At 48.9% G+C, this 17,713-nt stretch overlaps 1 protein-coding gene across 2 annotated transcripts in view; it reads left to right on the plus strand.

The window, feature by feature from the left end:
- The window catches only part of TRAPPC9 (trafficking protein particle complex subunit 9), a 1,110,831-nt gene that overhangs the window by 7,494 nt on the left and 1,085,624 nt on the right, over nucleotides 1-17,713 (plus strand). For both annotated transcript variants that reach the window (XM_063921220.1, XM_063921221.1), the window contains exons 3-4: nucleotides 13,740-13,885; nucleotides 14,184-14,312. In XM_063921220.1, coding sequence (XP_063777290.1) covers nucleotides 13,740-13,885; nucleotides 14,184-14,312 — 275 coding nt within the window. The remainder of the gene's footprint in view (nucleotides 1-13,739; nucleotides 13,886-14,183; nucleotides 14,313-17,713) is intronic.

Below are 17,713 nucleotides of genomic sequence, written 5' to 3' on the forward strand. Positions count from 1 at the left end.
TTAAGGTTCAAATTTCGGCCCTGTCGATTTTTCTTCCAGAAAGAATTGGCTTCAGTTCCTGAAGTCCAGAAGTTTGTCAAGGGAGTATTGCATATACAACCCCCTTTTGTGCCTCCAGTGGCACTGTGGGATCTCAACGTAGTTCTGGGATTCCTCAAAACACATTGGTTTAAAACCAGTCAAATCTGTGGATTTGAAGCCTCTCACATGAAAAGTGAACATGCTCTTGGACCTGGCCTGGACCAGGCGAGTGTCAAATTGGTGGTTTTTTTTTTTTCTCAAAAAAGCCCATATCTGTTTGTCCATTCGGACAGGGCAGAGCTGCGGACTCGTCCCCAGTTCTCTCCCTAAGGTGGTGTCAGTGTTTCACCTGAACCAGCTTATTGTGGTGTCTTGCGCCTACTAGGGACTTGGAGGACTCCAAGTTGCTAGATGTGGTCAGGGCCCTGAAAATATAGGTTCCAGGACGGCTGGAGTCAGGAAAACTGACTTGCTGTTATCCTGTATGCACCCAACAAACTGGGTGCTCTTGCTTCTAAGCAGACTTTTGCTAGTTGGATGTGTAATACAATTCAGCTTGCACATTCTGTGGCAGGCCTGCCACAGCCAAAATATGTAAATGCCCATTCCACAAGGAAGGTGGGCTCATCTTGGGCGGCTGCCCGAGGGGTCTCGGCTTTACAACTTTGCCGAGCGGCTATTTAGTCAGGGGCAAACACGTTTGTAAAATCCTACAAATTTGATAACCTGGCTAAGGAGGACCTGGAGTTCTCTCATTCGGTGCTGCAGAGTCATCCGCACTCTCCCGCCCGTTTGGGAGCTTTGGTATAATCCCCATGGTCCTTTCAGGAACCCCAGCATCCACTAGGACGATAGAGAAAATAAGAATTTACTTACCGATAATTCTATTTCTCGGAGTCCGTAGTGGATGCTGGGCGCCCATCCCAAGTGCGGATTATCTGCAATACTTGTACATAGTTACAAAAATCGGGTTATTATTGTTGTGAGCCATCTTTCAGAGGCTCCGCTGTTATCATACTGTTAACTGGGTTCAGATCACAGGTTGTACAGTGTGATTGGTGTGGCTGGTATGAGTCTTACCCGGGATTCATAAATCCTTCCTTATTGTGTACGCTCGTCCGGGCACAGTATCCTAACTGAGGCTTGGAGGAGGGTCATAGGGGGAGGAGCCAGTGCACACCACCTGATCCTAAAGCTTTACTTTTTGTGCCCTGTCTCCTGCGGAGCCGCTATTCCCCATGGTCCTTTCAGGAACCCCAGCATCCACTACGGACTCCGAGAAATAGAATTATCGGTAAGTAAATTCTTATTTTTTTTTTAATAGAACTTTCTATCCCAAGTTATTTTACTTTTCCATTCTTCTGTCTGACTAGTACAAGTTTTTCCCATGAGACCGTACCATTCTGGTAATAATATCCGATAGGGAGGGTCAGAAAAAAATCTTTTTTTCGAGGATCGAATTCTAATAAAAAAAGTTGCCTCTTTGGGCCAATAAAACGTGTAAAAAATTTCAGCTCGATCGGTTAATATTTTATGTTGGAAGCAGAGGCCTGAATTTTGAAATTGTTTGTAAAAAAACCTCACAAATTGCAATTGCTGGGATGATGCCGCAGTTTAGGACGGGCTAGAGATGTGTTGCTGGGAAGATGCCGCAGTTTAGGACGGGCTAGAGATGTGTTGCTGGGACGATGCCGCAGCTGAGGGTGGGCTAGAGATGTGTTGCTGGGACGATACCGCAGTTTAGGACGGGCTAGAGATGTGTTGCTGGGATGATGCCGCAGTTTAGGACGGGCTAGAGATGTGTTGCTGGGACGATGCCGCAGTTTAGGACGGGCTAGAGATGTGTTGCTGGGACGATGCTGCAGTTTAGGACGGGCTAGAGATGTGTTGCTGGGACGATGCCGCAGTTTAGGACGGGCTAGAGATGTGTTGCTGGGACGATGCTGCAGTTTAGGACGGGCTAGAGATGTGTTGCTGGGACGATGCCGCAGTTTAGGACGGGCTAGAGATGTGTTGCTGGGACGATGCCGCAGTTTAGGACGGGCTAGAGATGTGTTGCTGGGACAATGCCGCAGTTTAGGACGGGCTAGAGATGTGTTGCTGGGACGATGCCGCAGTTTAGGACGGGCTAGAGATGTGTTGCTGGGACGATGCCGCAGCTGAGGGTGGGCTAGAGATGTGTTGCTGGGACGATACCGCAGTTCAGGGTGGGCTAGAGATGTGTTGCTGGGACGATGCCGCAGTTTAGGACGGGCTAGAGATGTGTTGCTGGGATGATGCCGCAGTGTCAGGGTGGGCTAGAGATGTGTTGCTGGGATGATGCCGCAGTTTAGGATGGGCTAGAGATGTGTTGCTGGAATGATGCCGCAGTTTAGGACTGGCCAGAGATGTGTTGCAGGGATGATGCCACAGTTTAGGACGGGCTAGAGATGTGTTGCTGGGACGATGCCGCAGTTTAGGACGGGCTAGAGATGTGTTGCTGGGACGATGCCGCAGTTTAGGACGGGCTAGAGATGTGTTGCAGGGATGATGCCGCAGTGTCAAGGTGGGCTAGAGATGTGTTGCTGGGACGATGCCGCAGTTTAGGACGGGCTAGAGATGTGTTGCAGGGACGATGCCGCAGTTGAGGGCGTGCTAGAGATGTGTTGCTGGGATGATGCCGCAGTTTAGGACGGGCTAGAGATGTGTTGCTGGGATGATGCCGCAGTTTAGGACGGGTTAGAGATGTGTTGCTGGGACGATGCCGCAGTTTAGGACGGGCTAGAGATGTGTTGCTGGGATGATGCCGCAGTTAAGGACGGGCTAGAGATGTGTTGCTGGGACGATACCGCAGTTCAGGGTGGGCTAGAGATGTGTTGCTGGGACGATGCCGCAGTTTAGGACGGGCTAGAGATGTGTTGCTGGGACGATGCCGCAGTTTAGGATGGGCTAGAGATGTGTTGCTGGGATGATGCCGCAGTTTAGGATGGGCTAGAGATGTGTTGCTGGGATGATGCTGCAGTTTAGGATGGGCTAGAGATGTGTTGCTGGGACGATACCGCAGTTTAGGACGGGCTAGAGATGTGTTGCTGGGATGATGCCGCAGTTTAGGACGGGCTAGAGATGTGTTGCTGGGACGATGCCGCAGTTTAGGACGGGCTAGAGATGTGTTGCTGGGACGATGCCGCAGTTTAGGACGGGTTAGAGATGTGTTGCTGGGACGATGCCGCAGTTTAGGACGGGCTAGAGATGTGTTGCTGGGACGATGCCGCAGTTTAGGACGGGCTAGAGATGTGTTGCTGGGACGATGCCGCAGTTTAGGACGGGTGAGAGATGTGTTGAGACCTACGCTTGTGACGTTAGTCAGTCACTCTCCACACCAGCCAATTGGCCCCTCGTTGGCTGTAGGTAGGATGAAACACCGCCGCACTACACGCCAGGTGAGAGATGTGTCCGGACTTGCGCTTGCCACTTGTGACTGCTAGCACACATCAGCCTCTTTGTCATTCTCTGTTTCGGAATCGTGTTTTGACGATTTTGCGGCAATAGCAATCAGGTGTTCCTGGGTGGGGGGGGGGGGTAGAGAGGTTTTGTCCTGCTCGCTACTGCCTACTGCGTATGGGTCTTTGGGTCGACCACACTTCGGTCAACAGTCATTACGTCGACCACTATTGGTCGACATGCAGTAAGTCGACAGGGTTGCTAGGTCGACATAGTCTTTAGGTAGACATGTGATAGGTCGACATGAGTTTTTTCATTTTGTTGGTGTCGTTTTCTTCGTAGAGTGACGGGGAACCCCAATGAGTGCACCGTGTCCCCTTGCAAGGCCCGCATCGCTCACCATGCTTCGGGCAAGGTGCCTCACTCCACTACCGCTGCACTCTGCACAGGTTACCGTTCCCATTTGTAGTCCACGTGGATCGTAAAGTATGAAAAAGTTGAAAAAATTGTTTAAAACTTGTGTCGACCTTTTTTCATGTCGACCTATCACGTGTCGACCTATAGACCCCGTCGACCTGCATGTCGACCAATAGTGGTCGACCTAACGACCATATCCCACTGCGTATTTGTGTGATTATTGCAAGTAATGGCTCTGTCCAAATCTTAATTATGCCAGAAAGTGATGACTATTTATGAAAAAGCATCTATTATTTCTCTCTCTTTCACATGCATTGTACAACTTATTGCAGAGTACCACAATAAATACAGGATATTAAAAGGGGATTGTACAGCACGCAGAGAAGCCCAGCTCTTCAAAAATATGCTGGCGACTTTGTCATTGTGGCCTGCAGGTGCAAAGATTTTCAGTCTTGCTCTTGTCCGAAGGATCGGAAAGTTCCTTCGAAGGAACACGCTTTCTTCCTGGACCAGAAGGGCGACCGCATCGGTTACATAGGAGGTGTCGATGTATCTGAAACTGAGAAACTTCTTAAAAGATCGGTCCAGGTACTCCAAAGAGAGGCCAAGGCTGCAAGGCGAGAGGATGAAGCTTGATGCTCCAAATATTTATTGATAGACTTAACAGAAAAAAAATTAGGGAAGTGAATCGCCCGATAGTGACCAGTCGTACTTACCATCACTAAGGGGGTAATTCAGACCTGATCGCTGCTGTGCGTTTTCGTACAGCGGGTGATCAGGCCCAAACTGTGCATGTGTAGGCACCGCAATGCGCAGACGCGTCGCATAGGTACAAAACGGATCGCCGCTTAGCGATGGGTTTGTGCGACGGATCCGTTCGCACGAGCGATCGCAAGGAGTTTGACAGAAAGTAGGCGTTTGTGGGTGTCAACTGACCGTTTTCAGGGAGTGGTTGGAAAAACTCAGGCGTGTCCAAGCGTTTGCAGGGCGGGTGTCTGACGTCAATTCCGGTCCCAGACAGGCTGATGTGATCGCAGCGGCTGAGTAATTCCTGGGCTGTGCAGACACTGCATAAAATCTGTTTGTACATCTCTGCTACACATGCATTCGCACACTTGCACAGCTAAAATACACTCCCCCTTTCGGCGGCGACTATCTGCTAGCGATTAGGTCTGAATGAGGCCCTAAGTCTTAAGAGAAAGTCTTCCACTCAAATGCGAGTTGAGTTGAAGGAGACGGCACTTATCTGCCAAAGATTTGGTGTGAGTGACAGAGCGACAGCAATAGTAGCTACATCTGTGCGTAAAGATGTCTGGCTAATATCCACGGATTCTCCCAACCTCGTAACAGATAAAAATCAAATTAGACAAGAGAAACAAAAAGTATGAGAAGAGTTGAAACTGCAGGCACAACAAAATACTGTTCTGCCCAAAGCCTTATACTATGACGGTTGACAGATGACACCCTTACTCAAGTGAAACAAGACGCAAAATTCTACCGATGCCCTATCAAAGAGGAGCATATTTCCATTTTATCTGAGCCTGAATCCAAATACGTAAGTCATGTAGTACCTAAGTCAGGGAATGCACGTGACATTTGTGACGGCATCCATGAAGTTTTGATTCGAGAAGGAGATACAGAGGAGCTTTGAGTCCTAGGTTGTGACGGCACAGTTGTCAACACGGGAGGGAAGGTAGGTGTCATTCCATGCCTGGAAAACAAGCTTGGTCGACCACTTCAGTGGGTAATACGTCTCCTCCAGTTCATGAACTTCTGTTTCAAAGTCTCTTTGACATCATGGATGGAGTCACATCTGGGCCAAAGTCAATTCAGTGGGCCTGTTGGTTCAACACGAAAGGGCTGTGAATATCTCCCAGTAGTCTGTTAGGAAGCAGTCGATTGTAGCTTACCTGATAATTTCGTCTGCAGATCTGACCTAGAATCAGAAATACTTGTCCGAAATCTCTGGGGCAATTCAGTCTGGCACTTGTCCACCTGATCTGAGCCGCTACCAAGCAGTGATCTTCCGTTCAAATGTTGACTCCGCCAGTTCTCAAGAACGTACTGATCCAGGAGCTGAAAGAAGAGTTGTTAGGTAACCATGAGTACGGAAACTGTACTCCGATCTCTGTCACTGTTGCGGTGGAACATTTAGTCAAACTCGTTACAGAAGTGTCCGCTAAAACATGCGGCAGTGATGCAAGTTATGGCTTCATTCGTTGCTCATTGTTATCCCGACAAACTGTCCCAAAGGTTGACAGCAAGAGCTAGTATCCTCTGGAGCGCTGGATGGTATGGCGATAAGTAGAGCTATGGTTAATTTTTCTCAAATATAAAATGTGTAAATAAATATAAAAAAAAGAAAAATAAAAACAAATGGAACTCAACGTGCAGCCACCTCCGCGTGGTGGGTTCTGGGCCACTTTGTTACGTCAAAAAGTGGGCGAAGAGCTGCACACATGGCAATTTTATCTTGTCAATCAAACTGTTCTAGCGCCAGAAAATCAGCCGAGAGTGGTTTCTCCTTTCATTTAGAGCACATATAACCCTACTTACGACGGTGAAAATAAGAACCTCGGAAAAACATTAAAACGTTTGTCTTTTTGTAGGAAAATTTCCAAAATTCAGACCTGCTTCCGACAGAAGATATTAACTGATCAAGCTGAATTTTTTTACACATTTTATTGGCCCAAAGAGGCAACTTTTCCGCTCTATTAGAATTCGATCCTAGAAAAAAAGTTTTCTTTCACCACCCTAATGTCCAACAGACATTGACTTCTCCAGACATACTGTAGGTGCTTGGAGAAATCTCGAACGAGGTGTGGGACCTATTCTGTACTCTTAAAACTGACCTGTTTGGCTTATATAAGGAGAGGAATGATCAATAGTCTGAGTCTATTCAGTTGCTTGCATTTCTCTAACGTCCTAAGTGGATGCTGGGGACTCCGTAAGGACCATGGGGAATAGCGGCTCCGCAGGAGACTGGGCACAAAAGTAAAGCTTTAGAACTACCTGGTGTGCACTGGCTCCTCCCCCTATGACCCTCCTCCAAGCCTCAGTTAAGATTTTGTGCCCGAATGAGAAGGGTGCACACTAGGTGGCTCTCCTGAGCTGCTTAGTGAAAAGTTTAGTTTTAGGTTTTTTATTTTCAGTGAGACCTGCTGGCAACAGGCTCAGTGCATCGAGGGACTAAGGGGAGAAGAAGCGAACTCACCTGCGTGCAGAGTGGATTGGGCTTCTTAGGCTACTGGACATTAGCTCCAGAGGGACGATCACAGGCCCAGCCATGGATGGGTCCCAGAGCCGCGCCGCCGGCCCCCTTACAGAGCCAGAAGACAGAAGAGGTCCGGAAAATCGGCGGCAGAAGACGTCCTGTCTTCAACAAGGTAGCGCACAGCACTGCAGCTGTGCGCCATTGCTCTCAGCACACTTCACACTCCGGTCACTGAGGGTGCAGGGCGCTGGGGGGGGGGCGCCCTGAGACGCAATAAAAACACCTTGGATGGCAAAAAATGCATCACATATAGCTCCTGGGCTATATGGATGCATTTAACCCCTGCCAGAATACATAGAAAAACGGGAGATAAGGCCGCCGATAAGGGGGCGGAGCCTATCTCCTCAGCACACTGGCGCCATTTTCCCTCACAGCTCCGTTGGAGGGAAGCTCCCTGGCTCTCCCCTGCAGTCACTACACTACAGAAAGGGTTAAAAAAGAGAGGGGGGGCACTAATTACGCGCAGTATTAAAGATACAGCAGCTATAAGGGGAAAAACACTTATATAAGGTTATCCCTGTATATATATAGCGCTCTGGTGTGTGCTGGCAAACTCTCCCTCTGTCTCCCCAAAGGGCTAGTGGGGTCCTGTCCTCTATCAGAGCATTCCCTGTGTGTGTGCTGTATGTCGGTACGTTTGTGTCGACATGTATGAGGAGAAAAATGATGTGGAGACGGAGCAGATTGCCTGTAATAGTGATGTCACCCCCTAGGGGGTCGACACCTGAGTGGATGAACTGTTGGAAGGAATTACGTGACAGTGTCAGCTCTGTATAAAAGACAGTGGTTGACATGAGACAGCCGGCTACTCAGCTTGTGCCTGTCCAGACGTCTCATAGGCCGTCAGGGGCTCTAAAGCGCCCGTTACCTCAGATGGCAGATATAGACGCCGACACGGATACTGACTCCAGTGTCGACGGTGAAGAGACAAATGTGACTTCCAGTAGGGCCACACGTTACATGATGGAGGCAATGAAAAATGTTTTACACATTTCTGATAATACGAGTACCACCAAAAAGGGGTATTATGTTCGGTGAGGAAAAACTACCTGTAGTTTTCCTGAATCTGAGAAATTAAATGAGGTGTGTGATGATGCGTGGGTTTCCCCCGATAACAACTGATAATTTCTAAAATGTTATTGGCATTATATCCTTTGCCGCCAGAGGTTAGGGTGCGTTGGGAAACACCCCCTAGGGGGGATAAAGCGCTCACACGCTTGTAAGGGCTCTACCCTCTCCTGAGATGGCCGCCCTTAAGGATCCTGCTGATAGAAAGCAGGAGGGTATCCTAAAATGTATTTACACACATACTGGTGTTATACTGCGACCAGCAATCGCCTCAGCCTGGATGTGCAGTGCTGGGTTGGCGTGGTCGGATTCCCTGACTGAAAATATTGATACCCTAGATAGGGACAGTATATTTTTGCCTATAGAGCATTTAAAAGATGCATTTATATATATGCGTGATGCACAGCGGAATATTTGCCGACTGGCATCAAGTCTAAGTGCGTTGTCCATTTCTACCAGTAGAGGGTTATGGACACGACAGTGGTCAGGTGATGCGGATTTCAAACGGCATTTGGAAGCAACATGAGAAGACGCCGTATTATCAGGCGCAGTCTTTTCGTGGACAAGCGGGCAAAAGGTTCCTCATTTCTGCCCCGTGACAGAGGGAGAGGAAAAAGGCTGCAGAAATCAGCCAGTTCCCAGGAACAGAAACCCTTTCCCGCCTCTGCCAAGCCCTCAGTATGACGCTGGGGCTTTACAAGCAGAATCAGGCACGGTGGGGGGCCCGTCTCAATGAATTTCAGCGCGCAGTGGGCTCACTCGCAAGTAGACCCCTGGATCCTTCAGGTGATATCTCAGGGGTACAAATTGGAATTCGAGACGTCTCCCCCTCGCCGTTTCCTAAAGTCGGCTTTACCGATGTCTCCTTCTGACAGGGAGACAGTTTTGGAAGCCATTCACAAGCTGTATTCCCAGCAGGTGATAATCAAGGTACCCCTCCTGCAACAGGGAACGGGGTATTATTCCACACTGTTGTGGTACCGAAGCCGGACGGCTCGGTGAGACCGATTCTAAAATCTTTGAACACTTACATACAGAGGTTCAAATTCACGATTGAGTCACTCAGAGCAGTGATTGCGAACCTGGAAGAAGGGGACTACATGATGTCTCGGGACATCGAGGATGCTTACCTTCATGTCCAAATTTACCCTTCTCACCAAGGGTACCTCAGGTTTATGGTACAGAACTGTCACTATCAGTTCAGACGCTGCCGTATGGATGGTCCACGGCACCCCGGGTCTTTACCAAGGTAATGGCCGAAATGATGATATTCCTTCGAAGGAAGGGAATTTTAGTTATCCCTTACTTGGACGATTCCCTGATAAGGGTAAGATCCAGGGAACAGTTGGAGGTCGGTGTAGCACTATCTCAGGTAGTGTTGCGGCAGCACGATTGGATTCTCAATATTCCAAAATCGCAGCTGGTTCCGACGACTCGTCTTCTGTTCCTAGGGATGATCCTGGACACAGTCCAGAAAAAGGTGTTTCTCCCGGAGGAGAAAGCCAGGGAGTTATCCGAGCTAGTCAGGAACCTCCTAAAACCGAGCCAAGTCTCAGTGCATCAATGCACAAGGGTTCTGGGTAAAATGGTGGCTTCCTACGAAGCAATCCCATTCGGCAGATTCCACGCAAGAACTTTCCAGTGGGACCTGCTGGACAAATGGTCCGGGTCGCATCTTCAGATGCATCAGCGGATAACCCTGTCACCAAGAACAAGGGTGTCCCTCCTGTGTTGGTTGCAGAGTGCTCATCTTCTAGAGGGCCGCAGATTCGGCATTCAGGACTGGGTCCTGGTGACCACGGATGCCAGCCTGCGAGGCTGGGGAGCAGTCACACAGGGAAGGAATTTCCAGGGCTTATGGTCAAGCCTGGAGACATCACTTCACATAAATATCCTGAAGCTAAGGGCCATTTACAATGCTCTAAGCTTAACAAGACCTCTGCTTCAAGGTCAGCCGGTGTTGATCCAGTCGGACAACATCACGGCAGTCACCCACGTAAACAGACAGGGTGGCACAAGAAGCAGGAGGGCAATGGCAGAAGCTGCAAGGATTCTTCGCTGGGCGGAAAATCATGTGATAGCACTGTCAGCAATTCCGGGAGTGGACAACTGGGAAGCAGACTTCCTCAGCAGACACGACCTCCACCCGGGAGAGTGGGGACTTCACCCAGAAGTCTTCCACATGATTATAAACCGTTGGGAAAAACTCGACAGGTATTGCGCCAGGTCAAGGGACCCTCAGGCAATAGCTGTAGACGCTCTGGTAACACCGTGGGTGTACCAGTCAGTGTATGTGTTCCCTCATCTGCCTCTCATACCCAAGGTACTGAGATTGATAAGATGGAGAGGAGTAAGCACTATATTCGTGGCTCCGGATTGGCCAAGAAGGACTTGGTAACCGAAACTTCAAGAGATGCTCACGGAGGATCCGTGGCCTCTACCTCTAAGAAGGGACCTGCTCCAGCAAGGACCCTGTCTGTTCCAAGACTTACCGCGGCTGCGTTTGACGGCATGGCGGTTGAACGCCGGATCCTGAAGGAAAAAAGGCATTCCGGATGAAGTCATCCCTATCCTGATCAAAGCCAGGAAGGATGTAACCGCAAAACATTATCACCGCATTTGGCGAAAATATGTTGCGTGGTGCGAGGCCAGTAAGGCCCGACGGAGGAAATTCAACTGGGTCGATTCCTACATTTCCTGCAAACAGGAGTGTCTATGGGCCTGAAATTGGGGTCCATTAAGGTTCAAATTTCGGCCCTGTCAATTTTCTTCCAAAAAGAACTAGCTTCAGTCCCTGAAGTTCAGACGTTGTAAAAGGGGTACTGCATATACAGCCTCCTTTTGTGCCTCCAGTGGCACCTTGAGATCTCAATGTAGTTTTTGGGTTCCAAAAGTCACATTGGTTTGAACCACTTAAATCTGTGGAGTTAAAATATCTCACATGGAAAGTGGTCATGCTGTTGGCCCTGGCCTGGGCCAGGCGCGTGTCAGAATTAGCGGCTTTATCCTGTAAAAGCCCTTATCTGATTTTCTATTCGGACAGGGCGGAATTGAGGACTCGTCCTCAGTTTCTCCCTAAGGTGGTTTCAGCGTTTCACCTGAACCAACCTATTGTGGTGCCTGCGGCTACTAGGGACTTGGAGGACTCCAAGTTGCTAGACGTTATCAGGGCCCTGAAAATATATGTTTCCAGGACGGCTGGAGTCAGAAAATCTGACTCGCTGTTTATCCTGTATGCACCCAACAAGCTGGGTGCTCCTGCTTCTAAGCAGACTATTGCTCGTTGGATTTGTAGTACAATTCAGCTTGCACATTCTGTGGCAGGCCTGCCACAGCCAAAAATCTGTAAATGCCCACTCCACAAGGAAGATGGGCTCATCTTGGGCGGCTGCCCGAGGGGTCTCGGCTTTACAACTTTGCCGAGCAGCTACTTGGTCAGGAGCAAATACGTTTGTAAAATTCTACAAAATTGATACCCTGGCTGAGGAGGACCTGGAGTTCTCTCATTTGGTGCTGCAGAGTCATCCGCACTCTCCCGCCCGTTTGGGAGCTTTGGTATAATCCCCATGGTCCTTACGGAGTCCCCAGCATCCACTTAGGACGTTAGAGAAAATAAGAATTTACTTACCGATAATTCTATTTCTCGTAGTCCGTAGTGGATGCTGGGCGCCCATCCCAAGTGCGGATTGTCTGCAATACTTGTACATAGTTATTGTTACCAAAAAATCGGGTTATTGCTGTAGTGAGCCATCTTTTCTAGAGGCTCCTCTGTTATCATGCTGTTAACTGGGTTTAAATCACGAGTTGTACGGTGTGATTGGTGTGGCTGGTATGAGTCTTACCCGGGATTCAAAATCCTTCCTTATTGTGTACGCTCATCCGGGCACAGTATCCTAACTGAGGCTTGGAGGAGGGTCATAGGGGGAGGAGCCAGTGCACACCAGGTAGTTCTAAAGCTTTACTTTTGTGCCCAGTCTCCTGCGAAGCCGCTATTCCCCATGGTCCTTACGGAGTCCCCAGCATCCACTACGGACTACGAGAAATAGAATTATCGGTAAGTAAATTCTTATTTACTATGAGGTATATTTAGTAACAGGGAGATTCAATATTTTTTTGTCAACTCTTAGTAATGATTGTCCAGCAGAGCTATTCAGTTGTTGCTCCAGTTGGGCTCAACTGCTACGGACACCTATTACTTATTGCGCTTGTCCCGCCCAAAATCGCTAGGTGTAAACAATTGGGCAACCTGCCGAAACAGCAGTTTGGACGGCTAATAAAGGGATTTCCTGACTATTTCTTCTAACCTCAGGAGGGTGTGAGCAGAAATAATGGGCACACGTTGCTCTCACGCCCGATCCGAACAAAACCTGAGTAGATTCATTGGGTGCACATTACCTGGAGCGCCAAACACAGCAGTTGAATCTCCCCCCAAGTGTCGGATTTGCATTTCTTGTGATTTACTGGTGGTATTGCACCCCGGTAATTTACCAAAACCCAAATGGACTGAAAAAGCCAGACTTTAGTATACAATAGCACTTCAAAGCAGCATTGAGAGTTTTACCATTACAGGTATAGAAATCCCGTATTTACTAAGCAGCTACTTTAGAAACCAACAACAGACAAATGTGGTAATTATTATGCAGTGAATAAGAAGGCAGATAATGTATCAATGATAATTCTCTTACGGACAAAATACTAATACTCTCGGAAAAATAAATATTTTTTTTTTAAACAGTGGTTAAAACTTGGATGGCTGAGACACCAGACCATCGATGTTGGGAAACACCATGACCATCGTGGACTTACATTTTCCCGTTGTCTGCTTCTCTCTGGTGTACGCCAGACGTATTTGTGTAATGATGATGGAAGCACTTTTTATTTTAGGTTAAAAAACATTTTTAGACACCATTTACAACTAATTAATACTGTCCCTTTAATATAATTGTTAAAATATACTACTCTTAATAAAACTGAACAAAGATTTCCCCCCTAATATTTCCCTCATAAGAGAATGATCAATGTTCCAGTATCCACCTTCCTATTTAGTTCTTAATAATTGCCTTCGTTGCAAGTATTTTGGATTCCCCTCCTTCTGATTGGCCAGACAGATGTGGCAGTTCGGTCCAAATCCCATTAAGCCACCGCAAAATCACAGATTGACGTTGACGGGGGCTTCACAAAATCCCATCAAACCGCTGAATAGTAAGTAGAGTGAATTGGTGCAGTGACTCACAGTCTCAAAACCCCAGCAAAACCTTTGCTTAGTGACCTCTGTGGGACCTGTGAAAGACGGGCAAGTCTGTGTTACGCGTCCAGCGTCCCAGTGGCCTCTGCTAATCAGCAATAGTTGTTTCTCCAACATGACTGGAACACAGAGCTTGCAATCTAATGACTGTCTGCAGCCCTTGTCAGTGTAATCTAATATGTCTTTCTTATGTTCTATTTCATGTGGCATAAAAACTAAATGTTTACACTGCCACGTTTCCTGTACAGTATATTGTGCAGCCTCTGTAATAACGGGGCGCTTATCCTTCCACAGACATTATAAGAAGCGCTGTCAGGGGCGTATGCGGAAGCACGTGGGAGACCTGTGCCTGCAGGCTGGGATGCTGCAAGACGCGCTGGTCCATTATCATATGGCTGTTGAACTGCTACGAGCCGTCAATGACTTTGTTTGGCTAGGAGGTAAGTTATGTTCTGTGCCAGGGTTCTGGGGTATAATATGCAAATAGTAGAACAGGATTCTGGGAAATCGCAGTTGCAATTCCTAGTGTTAACTCAGTGGACTGCTATGTTCATTGCATTTCCCAGAAGCCTCCTCTTTTCAGTTTGAGTGGCTACTGCCCTCATATGGCGGCGCTATATAATTACATGATTGTTGAGTGAAATATCTCCCAGTGCATTTAATTCCGCAAACTGTGTAACGTGTGTATGTGGTTCTGAGCTTTTATAATGGGCCCATTTCCTGCTATTGTCGTTGCAGCTGCCTTAGAGGGCCTGTGTTCTGCCTCCGTTATACATCACTACCCGGGAGGAACAGGAGGAAAGGCGGGACAGTGCCGGACGCAGAATTTGTCGCTGTCCGCAGAGGCCAGTAAGAGGCACCGACCAGGTATGGCTGATTTCATTGTGTGGAGTGAGGATATGGGGCAGGCGGTAAAATGAGGGAGCACTGGGGTCGGTATTCATTAAGGTGTGAGATATTTTCTTTTCTATTTATACATTAATAATGACCAGCCCATCAAAATGATGGAACAACATAACGGTAATGTCAACACGGCAGTTGTGCGCACCCGAAAGGAGCACCACTTGAATTGCTCCATCGTGTGCGATCTAGTGGCCGCCGGCGTGCAAAACACTTGAATTCCCCCTGTAGAGGTGAGGAGCAGCTTAGGCCTTTTATTATATAGGAGCAAGGGGGCCACTTGGCTGGAAGTGGTGAAAGCCTGATCTGTACGACACACACAGCAGTTCATTTAATTAATTTCATAGTCAACTTCAGTAACAGAAGTTGTGAGATGGAGTTTCAGTGAAATATGTCAGCATGTCTAAAGCAACTTCTGATTTGCTGAGAAAACACTGTTCTCCCTCCTCAGCATCTTACAGAAATATCTGCCTCCCCTGCAGTGCACATGGTTTTGCCCAATTGCTAAAAAAAATCCTGCTGCGATCAACTTGGAATTACCCCCCACTGTTTCATATGCTGCAGAGGATTTATCTTCCCAGGAAGACTCCATTCCATGTGATCAGGATTGCACTGTTTTTTTCCCCCCCCAAATATATTTTATTGAGGCATAAGTACAAACCAGAATAAGCAGTACAAACCGTAGGTACAGGGCCTAAGAGACATAGCTGAGAACATGTAATTGGGAGACATATAACGGCAACTGTATAATCCCAACCGTACCTTTCATTTTCCATTTTCAAACATAAAACACATGGGTTAAAAGGGTGACCAGAACATAACACGAAGAAGCAATATAAAGAGAAGTAGATATATACTTCTACAAAATCATAACAGGTCTAAGACAATACTAATACTGTAGTTATATCAAGGCGTCCTACAACAGGGAAGACGCCTAACAGAAATCCAAGACATACAGAAAAAATAAAAATAAAAACAACAAAAACATAAACATTGGGGGCGTGGCCTGGCCTGTGAGCTGTGAAGAGGTGATCTCGAGGAGCTCCTGCCGGCCCTGATCTTATTACTAAAATAAAACTGTTTTAGGGAATCCTTAACCCCTCTAACATATCCTACTGCACACCTCTACCATCCGGGACCAGAGGGTCTGGGTTGCGGAGCCGAGGAGCCCTTTTAAGGGTCCCTGCAGGTTGCGGCCCTCCCCTCTATAGAGAACCGGGGACTACAGTCTGAGCTCCCCCCGGCCGGAAGTGCGGGCCGAGCGGCGACTGAGCTCGGGAGGGACGACTTCTCCCGAGCATATCAGTGACTGCCCTGTGCCTGGCTGGCCTGCCGCGAGACCCCCCCCCCCCCCTGCTGTCTACGCTGCACGGAGCGGGGACTCGGCGCACGGAGCAGGGACCCGCTGCTCGGCGCGGACGCGTCTCCCGCCCGCTGGGAGCCCGCACACAAAGCTCCAGTCCCCCCCCCCCTGGCTGTGAGCCGTCTTCTTGCCGGCAGCTTCACTCACCCTCCCCACCAACGATTCGGCTTGCTCCTGGTGCCTCTGGTGTGGAGGCCTGGCTCAGGGGACAGGCGGCGCCATTTTGGTTGTGGGCAATCTGCCCACACTGCAGAAAATAAAAATAAAAATAAACGGGCTGTGGGGATTCGGGGCCCCGATCCCTTACACACGCCCCCCCCACACTGCCTTGGGGGCGTGGCCTGGTGACCGACTTGACGGGTGGCGCTTCCCGCTGGCTCCCGGGGACCTGGGAGTTCTTGATTTGCTCCGCCTGCACTGCGGACGCTAGCTGAACAGGGAGACCCTGCCAAAACCGGGCCAGGAGCCTCAGAACCCAGGCGGTGACCATCTTGGACCGCGAGTGTCCGAAAAATAAATAAATAAAGTATTAAAAAAAAAAAAAAAAAGCAACGGTGCTCCGGAAGTGGGGTCCCTCGGGACTCAGGTGAGCCTCACCCGCCGCCCCGACCTGCATGACCAGAGAGCCTACGTCCGCTGCCTTCCATCATACTCTCCGCGGTTGCAGAGACCCTCTAACCTCTATATTTTCTCTACTTGCTGTCTGGCGCATAAACACCGCCATGCACTGCCCTGGACTTTTGTTCTCTACTACTCTACCAAGGGGCACTTGATGGCAATCTGATACCAGGCCACGGGGGGATGGTCGCCTCCTAAGAGCCATGTTGCCAAACGTATCCTGCTGATCCTGACACATCTTGAGCTACTTGCAAACACCTTCCACACTGTTCCTCTCTAGAATATGAGACGTGCCTCGAAATCCTCTAGACGGAGCAAAAACAACCAACCTCGGAAAGTCACGAGGTCTCAAGCAGACCTGAGGCCGTTCCTCCATCCCACGATTTCCCCACAGATGGAGAACCGCTCCTCTCCCCGCTCCCAGACCTCCCCCTCTGCTTCTCCGACTTCGAATCCAGCTGGGGAGATGGCTGACCCCTCGGTAGCTAGTAGTCAAGAACTCCGGGACATCCTAACCTTCATGAGGTCCCTTCCCACAAAACAAGACCTACAGGACACTATCAGGAACGAGCTCGCTTCCATCAAAAGCGACATTTCCCACCTATCCGACCGAGTGGTTACTCTAGAGGAAGACCAAGTAGCCAGTGCTTCCTGTATGTCCCAGCTGAGGGATTCTGTCCTCGCTCAATCCAAAGAAATCCGGGCTTTGCAGTCCAGAATGACGGATATCGACAACAGGGGCAGACGGAACAACATCAGAGTCCGTGGTCTCCCGGAGGAGGTTTCCCAGTCTGGTCTAGTAGATGCCCTATCCAAGATATTTAACAAACTCTTGGGAGCAAATTCGGATAATGTCATCACCTTCGACAGAGCCCACAGAGCCCTTAGACCGAGGGGCCTAGCCACTGACCAACCTCGTGACATCATATGCCGACTCCATTACTTCGCCCAAAAGGAGGAGATCATGTTCAAAGCCAGGCAACTTGATAATATCGACTTCAATGGCTGCACTATAAGCCTCTTCCAAGACCTTTCCTGGTACACACTACAGCAGCGGAAATCCCTGAAACCCCTGACAGACGAGCTGCGGAAACGTCAACTTCGCTACCGTTGGGGATTTCCATTTCACATTCAAGTCTGCTCCTCCGGGAAATGGTACACCCTATCTTCCCACACAGGCCTGACTCCGTTTTGCACCTCCCTAGGCCTTCCTCCATTGTCCATTCCGGACTGGGAGTTTCCTCTTCCGGATATACCCCCTCATAACCGGGCTTCCAACGAGCGACCATGGCAAGAGGTTCGAGGTACTGGGAAGAGACCCCAGTCTAATACATCTCCTTCCAAAACCGATTAGCTATAATGGACCCATCTGACTGATATTGTTTTT

This window comes from Pseudophryne corroboree, chromosome 5 (genome assembly GCF_028390025.1).
Source record: "Pseudophryne corroboree isolate aPseCor3 chromosome 5, aPseCor3.hap2, whole genome shotgun sequence".
NCBI classification, from domain to species: Eukaryota; Metazoa; Chordata; class Amphibia; order Anura; family Myobatrachidae; genus Pseudophryne; species Pseudophryne corroboree.